The 8,666-nt window shown below is 34.1% G+C and overlaps 1 protein-coding gene across 2 annotated transcripts; it reads right to left on the bottom strand.

Annotated features, from left to right (window-relative positions):
* Nucleotides 1-630: 630 nt before the first annotated feature.
* On the bottom strand, nt 631-5,719 carry LOC131168098 (SUPPRESSOR OF GAMMA RESPONSE 1-like). 2 transcript variants are annotated; one of them, XM_058127302.1, is made up of 6 exons: nt 5,425-5,719; nt 4,193-4,325; nt 3,624-3,810; nt 1,641-2,137; nt 1,263-1,562; nt 631-1,125 (listed from the first exon to the last, which is right to left on the bottom strand). In XM_058127302.1, exons 1-6 carry the CDS (start codon nt 5,430-5,432, stop codon nt 1,072-1,074), a joined length of 1,179 nt encoding a protein of 392 aa, XP_057983285.1. In that variant the 5' UTR covers nt 5,433-5,719; the 3' UTR covers nt 631-1,071. The 2 variants fall into 2 exon arrangements, with proteins under 2 accessions (XP_057983285.1, XP_057983286.1); XM_058127303.1 differs by lacking the exon at nt 5,425-5,719 and adding an exon at nt 5,160-5,350.
* Nucleotides 5,720-8,666: the final 2,947 nt, after the last annotated feature.

Genomic DNA, 8,666 nt, shown 5'->3' with positions numbered 1-8,666 from the left:
CCAAGTTGTTTTGTTGATTGTTCTTTGATGGTTTTTGTTGGGAACTTGGCTTCCTTTTGTCTGGGAATGCCCAATGTATATTGTATATGTTCTTGAGATCAACACAAATAACCTATTACAGATAAAAAAAAAAAAAAAAAAAATGAGTATGAATGAAATGTCTTACCTCCTCTCTAAGTCCTTTTTTATAATAGTGGACGTTGACCCTTCATTAATTCAGTATTAATGAGCGCATTATTATGCTTATAAGGATTATAAAGTTCTGTGGGCATTTATATGAGAGTTATAATTGTAGTCTTGTAATGGTTCCCTCCCATGAATACATGTATTAAAGTTTATAAGTTGGTTATGTAAGGTAGTTTAAAGGTGGAATCGAAACCGTTCCTCCTTTTGAGTGAAGATATTTTGGGATATATCAAATCTAAAATACCTCAAATCGAAAAATTTTGAAGGTTTCCACTTGTATAATAGCTCATTTCAAAATTACATAAAAAAATAAAAGATTTAATATTATTTAATATAGTTAAAATCAAATCACACGAGCTCTCATGCTGCAGATTGAAAATGGAATGAAAATATGAGAAAAACACAGGCAGATTGCTTTAACACACAAAAGAATCCAAACAAAAATAGTTCAGAACTACAGAGCATGAAGTAATATTGAATCCGAATTCAAGTTTGGAATTTCCAATACATACATATTAGCACCCACAGAAAACAACACCGAACAGAGATATCTGAAATGGTATGGACACAAATAAACATGGAAAAGCCACAAAAGAGAGACAACATGCTGGATTCATTTGTTTGATCACAGAATCGGGTCCAACCACTGATTTCCCAGACTATGCAGATAAATAGGTCTAGCCTTGCATGCCTTACAGCCCAGCATTCAAACTCAATAAAATCGCTGAAGAGGGGCAAAGTCCCACTGCCTCCCGGAGGCAACTTACTGCTCTTTTACAGCAAAGCAAGATATACACCGCCAAAATAAGAGCATCACACTGGGTTGGCACAAAATTGGGATTCTCATTGCCATTCTTTAAAAGCATTTTTGCTCATCAATCATTTTCACATACGGTCTAACCAACCAAGAATACTGTCCTGAGAACCAAACTGTAAATCCTGCAGAACAAATAGAATGAATTGATTAATCATTTTAGTAAATTTTAGAGGAAAATTGAGTGACAATGTATTATAGCACATTTGTAGTTGAAACAGCAAATAGGGATTGGTGGAAGGAGGTGTGATGTAAAGCTTACTGCAAGCTGGAAATCTGGTGGAGTATCCAGTTCAAGATTTTCCAGATCGGCTATTCCACAGGTTGCATTCTTATCTCCTCCGAAGAAATCATTTCTGTCGTGACCAGCAAAAGGGCCGGGATTTAACATTGGATCACCAAGAGGAGTATAAGAACCAAAAATCTCCTTGCATAGCAATTCGTCATCAATGCCGTTTTGATCCAAGTTGTCGACAGCCTGCGATTCGCCTGCCAACCATTCAGGGTACACCAAATCATCCCCAAACGGGCGCTGATATGCTCCTGCAGTAACCTCAGCTTCCTGCCACATGAAATGAAACCCATGAGCATCACTCACGGAAAAAGTCATAACAAAAGAGGGAAGAGTGGGGATGCTCACAAGGGGAGAAGCTTGTTGTATATTGTCATCAGCGACGTCATCACATGAAATAGATTTTCCAGGCCGGGGAGGATTGGGAGTATTTGTTTTGGGTGTCCTTGGGCTAGTACGTATTGTCCCCATATCAGATTGTTCAATGACTAGATTAATATCATCCTTATCATTCTGCTTCTGGTGCTGATAAAAAATCTTTGAAACTACATATTCGCCTTCTTTTTCATCTTCTTCCATCCCTAGATGGTATTGGTGCATGACCCATTTTGATTTATTTGGTTTGATCCCCTTTTTTGAACTTCTATAAAGAACCATGATCTTCTTACAGCCTTTCTGAATCCCATTTTCTAACACAGGCTTAGTCTTGCCTGTTTTGTGCCAGCGAACATGCTCCTCTATCACATCATTTTGGCTATGGATCTTTCGGCGTTTCCGTTGACCAGTAGCATAAGCATTGATAGTTCTGTGAAAAAAATGGACACTATTTCCGTCTTTCTTGGCACCTGAAACAAAACCAAAAGCATTGATTTTAATTATGATCTGATCAACAAATAACTTTGCACAATTGTAACTACTCGGTCTCCTTCAGCTTCAACAAGAACAAATTTTATTGTGGAACCAAAACTGTTGGCGATGACTAAATATGCCAGTGCACTGAAATTGATCAGATATATTAAATTATTCGAAGTGTAAATCCAAATAAATTTCAGTTGATCATAATCTAAGTGGGAATAAACTAGCAATGTTTAAATTCAGCAAACCAGCCAATGAAATTAAATGATTGAACTCTTTAACAGCCTTCTTTGATTTGAAGATATCACTTCACCTTAATAAGCCATGTAAGTGGGAATAACCTAGCAATGTTTAAATTCAGCAAATTAGCCAATAAAATTAAATGATTGAACTCTTTAACAGCCTTCTTTGATTTGAAGATATCACTTCACCTTAATAAGCCATTTATTCTCACTGGCTGTCTATATTAATAAAGGGAAGAACACTTGTCTTTGAGAACTTAAAAAAGTATGATGTATTAATTTATACAATGAGATAAATAGTAATTTTCTTTTAGGGCACATTAGGTGAATCAAATGGAACCAACGGTTTCTCTTGCGTTCAAGTTGAATCATCTGTTATGAGAACATTAAAAAACAGAAGTCTCATCAGAAGAGAATGGAATAGGATTATTGATATGCCATTCTTCATTTGCTTCATTCCAAATGGGTTTCGATCTTCAAATACCATGTGAAAGACAAAGTAAACATTAAGTTTCCACACCACATCCACTTTGCCCTTCTCTTTGCCTTGATTCAAATGGTTTTATTCATGTTCCAAAGAGACTCATCTACTAATGGTTCAGCCACTTAAAACAAAGACTGATGCCAGTTAGAAGTTGCTTGATTCAAGTTGCATAAAAGAACGAGAGGAAGAATGAGGTTAAGATCCTAAGAGAAAATACAGCCGCCTTTAGTTTAACTGAGGATGTTCCTACATTAAGGTCAGAGATGAAAACGGCTCATGCTGCTAGTAGTGCCAAATCATTGCACTTTGAAGTTATGTTGAATTGTTGATATGAATAAGGTGTATTCCCTTAAAAAAAATATGGGGTGTCAGAATCAGTCATTAGCCTTCTTTCTATATTGAGGATTTACAACATTCTTTTCATTTTGTATCATATGTTTCACGTGGCACTACTTTTAAGGCTTTTAAGGCTTCTAGTCTTTCTCAACTCAAGCATGTATGGGGGGTTTCCCTCCATCACTTGGTGGCATCCATAAACATGGCATGCGTACTTTGCAATATTTCTTATTATTTTTTGATAACTAAGTAGGTCCAAATGATTACTCAATCACACACTATAGTTGAAACAACTGATTTTGTCATTTTGCTTTCTCAGATTCTTACGAGTCAATTTACTAGTGTTGAGAAACCGATAACAGCGTGGAATAGAAGAAAACCAGATGCAAATCTAAGGCTTGGGAGCTCCCTTACCAGGAAGATTTTCTGGATGGGTGTAGCAAATTCCTTTGTCCCCCTCAAGTGTGGGAATGAACTCATCAATAAACATGTGTGGTTTCGAGTTTCCTACTCCACATTTTGCTGCTAAATGTTCTAAGAGCTGAGCATCAGATGGATCAAATTTCACACCTGCAGGAAGACCAGGCCATTCAGTGGAAACCTGCAAACAAGAAATAAGATCACTTCTCTTCATAAAATAAATCTAAAAGTATAATTATGGATATGATATAATGTGCATGAAAGCAGATATGAGAAGACACCATCTGGTGTGTTTATTGATATAATATGTAATAAGTGGTAACAAAAACTGATTGGGGAAAAAGTTGGGCTTGAATACAGTTGCCGTAATAAAAACATGCTTCCATTAATGTTGAAATTGCACTATTGCAGTTCTACAACAAGGTGAGTCTATGCTCCACAGATAATTTAATATGCTCAGCATCGTCCAACAATTTAATGGGGAATATAGCACTGCAATGAAAGCTACTATCTTCATGCAAATATTAGCCTATGGCGACAATATAAGGAGTATTTGAGCTTACATCACTGTTATCAATACGACAATGGCATTTTGGGCATTCACGATTTGCCCCACAATCTTTGATCTGATATGCAGCTGATAGCGTTGCACATTTTACTTTCTTTGCTAGTCCTCTGCTGTCAATAAGCCAGCTCCTACATTGTATATATCCGACATGTTTAATTGACGATATTATTTCTTAAGAAGAAGAAAAAGATAGTTTGCCAAATGAAAGCAACAAGCAGACGAAATAATATCCACTAAACAAAAAACAATAATTGGCAAAGGACTACCAAGATTCAGCACCTTAACCAAATGGCATGCGGATACTACCAAGATTCAGCAACTCAAGAACCAAAAAATAAATGCAAGGTAAGAATGCTACTTTCTCAGATATAATTAAAAATTCAAAACATTGCATTCCTACATCTGGTACATAGAAATGAAAATGGAACTGAATGGAATGGAATCAAAGTTGTCACTTGATTTCTATATGCTCTTCGTTCAAATTTTGATATCATTTCAGTCTCATCCCATTCTATTCCATATTATTATTATTATTATTATTATTATTATTATTATTTTTCCTTTTGAAGCAGAATATTGCCATTTACCCAAATTTGACACGGTCAGTTACCGGGCAGTATCAGCATTTCCCCAAATTGGGCAACTCTCAAAACTCTCAAGTACGAAAGTTTTGTTTTCGCTTCCAAAGGTTCACTCCCAAACCTCAAGCAAGATTATTTTTTTGCCGAAAATAACTCTATTTTACTATCACACAACATTCTGAAACCCCAGAAAATAACTTCAAACGATCAAAAGTTCTAAAGAAAAACTTGCTCAATAAAAGAAAATAATAGAAAATCAAATTGAATGGCAAAATAGGTTTAATGCAACTAGTCAGTCGTGTACCCAACTAACATGTGCTAGCAAATTTTTTTGGAAAAAATGGAAAAAACAAAAACTTCTCATTCAGCTGACAATCTCACATGAACACGTATTTCCCGAATGGGTTTCTCAAATCAGTTCAACATGTTTCCATATCTCGACACAGCAGCCCGAAATCGTGAACAATCGGAATCAAATCGATTTTTTTCCATTCAGGGGTTCTTTAAACACCAGTTCGAACAGAAACAATATAAGGGTCGATAAATCAAATACACGGGAAAAAAAAAAAAAAGGAGGTGATAATCTCCGATCTCGTTCTTAAAATAAAAAATCACGGTTTATGAATCTGGGTATAAGCTTCCGTACCTTGCCATGAATATCAATAGCAAGAACAGAGACAGCAATAGAAATAGTAAGCATTGAAGGAAGAAGCCGCCCCCTTTCCTTAATATTTCCCTCTGCGACTTTCCTCTTTTCTCCACTTCACTAAGCGACTGATGGAGAGATAAAAGAGCGGGAAATGCAGGTTTGGAGTCGTTATAAGAGGCTCGACCCCCGGAGCTGAGGCTCGGACAAGACTCTGGAAGACCTAGGTGGGAACATGACCCACCGTTGACCGAGCCTAGGTCCGAGGCTGGGGGTTCGGACGCGAAGCACAGCGGTGCTGTCGCTAAAACGGGGGTTGTTTTAGCTTCGAAAAACGAGCTTGGGTGTCATCATGCTCACTGCGTAGGGCCGCCAGTAAACTTACTGCCCAAGCCAAAGAATGAAAACGTTGGGAATTTTGGTTAGACGATTTTGCCCCTAAATTTTGGGTGGAATGACGGTTTTGTGCTGGTGAAGGACCTGTTTCGACGCGGAATGGGGGAGGATGAAAGTCCCATTGTTTCGAAATGGATTGGACAGAATCTTGTGGTTGACGTGGGCCGCATTTATTGGCTGCCGCTTAGGCAGAGGAGAGAGAGACAGATGGAGAGAGAGAATCCAAAGTCTGCTAGCTGGGGAAATTAAGAAAATATTAAAAATTTTTGGTTTAATCGTTTTATTTTTTATTTTTTAAAAATTATAAAAATTTTAGTTTATTTTTAACTTCTCAATATTTTTATGAAAAGAATAAAAATTGAAACATAACCCTTTATTTTTATTTCAAAATTTAAAAAAAAAAAAAAATAGAAAGCAGGAGTCAAATTAAATTTATATAGATTTGAAAAAAGTTCACACAAATCTAAATATGATATTCGAGTTCTATATTCTCGCACAAGATAAAAATTAAAAATAAAAAAAAATATTTTCTTACTTTCTTATTTAGATTTAGAAAATTAAAAAAATAAGGTAGCATTCTTGTAATTATTTAAAAAAAAGGAACTATAAATAAAACTATTTTCATAAGGGAATAATGCTATAACATTTTATTTTTATTAATTTTACATAAGTTTTATACGACTACATCAGCTAAATATTTTACAATTCTTTGAAAAATTAAAATTAAAAATTATTTTCCCCTACTAAACAAATCTTATATTTTAACAAATATATAATGCAATTCATATATTTTAAAAGTGTTCAAAAATACATTAATATAACTAAATATATATATATATATTTTTTTTTCATATAATAAAATATTATAGATAATTTTTAAATTGTAAAAATTATAATTGTATTTTTATAATTTTATTTCATTTCATATATTTTTAATCAAGTAAAATCGCACGAACCATAATCTCTTAAATTTATTATTTATTAATTTGCACACACATGAGCTATCACAATTTATTAAAGGGTAAAATATGCGTAAATTTATGTAAAAATTTGTAACTTACTCTACATATAAGTATTCTACTCCCCCGCCGAGCAAATGGGTAAATATTACTATTTTTACGAGTGTGTGTAAAGGGTAAGATTTCAAGAATGATTCTTCAACATTTAAAATCCACCAATTACAACATACCACATCAGCATTTAGCTCATACTCGGCGCAGTCTCAATAATGGTCTCACATCACTTTTGTGAGTTCGAACGTTAATGCAATATCTTGCTATTGATGGGTTTCAAATCTTATGTGCAGAAACTGTTCCTCAGAAGCAGTTGTAAGTAGTAATTTCTTTTAACACGGCAAAAGAACATTTATAATTTTAATAACTTATTTATTTCAGCACTTATTATTAATACTTACCATTTATGTGTGATATTACTCAAAATTAAAAGCTAAAACAATCAAATAAGCAAGTAAATCCCTCATCACAATCATACTTTAAAAAAATAATAATAATTGGGATAGGGTTTGGGGCAATGTGTTGCGGTGTTTTGTTTTTTTTTGGGTTTTTCAAAGTGCAAAATTCCAAACTTGTCTTGTTTGTCTACCTTGGACTCCAAGTTACAACATATTCAAATGGTGTCAAGCTTAAGGCACTATCTTTTTAGAGCCCATGGCCATGGCTAGGTGCCCCCACAAGCCAACCACCCTCAAGTCAACTCCAAGTGTTGAAGGAGTCTCTTGTAGGTCCTTACCTCACTACTCCAAGCTGTCCCACTTTCATTATACATCCCCATCAAGAATATCACCATATTGAATGAAGGAATTTCACATTTCTCCATTCAACACTCTAAATTTTGATTTTAAGAGTTTTATATTGAAATAATAATAATAATATTAATATTAATAAAGAAGATTTTTTTGACAATTAAGTCAATAATAAAAGCGATGTATGAACTGAAAAGATATAAAAGATAAATTGGGATATTTTGTCAAGAGAATATCTTTAGTAATTTTTACTTTTGGTGTCCAAGATGAATCTACTTAAATTTTGAGTCAAATTAATTCCTAGTGAGTACACTATGTGAGTTGGGTCTAGGAAATGTTGAACTAATTTGTCCATGAATTCAAGTTGAGTTGTTTCATGAAAATTGTGCAATAAAAAGCTCATGTTACATAGATTACTTTGGTGACATCCAATTTTTTTTTTTCCCTCCTAACTTAATGAGAAGTGTTCGCCCAAGAGACTTGACCAAACATCTAGTCATATTATGGCATATGACATTAATATTTAAACTTATTCAAGTGATGCGAAATTCACGTAATTGAAATACACACCAAAATATATTTCTCACTTTGTGCAAATCCATTTACTAACATGCATTATGTAATTAGTTAGTTTCACATCTTAAACAAATGAACCATTCCTTACAAATATTTCTCTAATTTTGAAAGTAAGGGTGTTTAGATCATCGGCTAAGGCTTAGCGCGCAACTATCAACTCTCTCTATTGGGGTTCATCTCAGATTTTTTTATCAATGCAAAAGTCTCAAAAGAAAAAAGTTTAATGTTACACACTCATGACATAACAAACCCACGTGACAGGAGAAGAGAGGAAAGACAAGGACCTGTTTAGTTTATTTTTTACCTTTTTAATAGTTATATTAAAAGGTATAAAACAAATAATTTGTTTAACAAAAACACCGTCATTCCTAAGTTTTATTAACAAAAAACGCCTCCTTTATTAGCTATTTGTTACTTTTACATTAAAAAGAAGCATCATTAACAAATCAATCTTTACCAAAGTATGTATCTCAATACAATAATAAATTAGAACACAGATGTGTGACAA

The sequence above is a fragment of the Malania oleifera genome, chromosome 11 (genome assembly GCF_029873635.1).
Source record: "Malania oleifera isolate guangnan ecotype guangnan chromosome 11, ASM2987363v1, whole genome shotgun sequence".
NCBI lineage: Eukaryota > Viridiplantae > Streptophyta > Magnoliopsida > Santalales > Ximeniaceae > Malania > Malania oleifera.
This window is presented reverse-complemented; position numbering and strand designations above follow the sequence as displayed.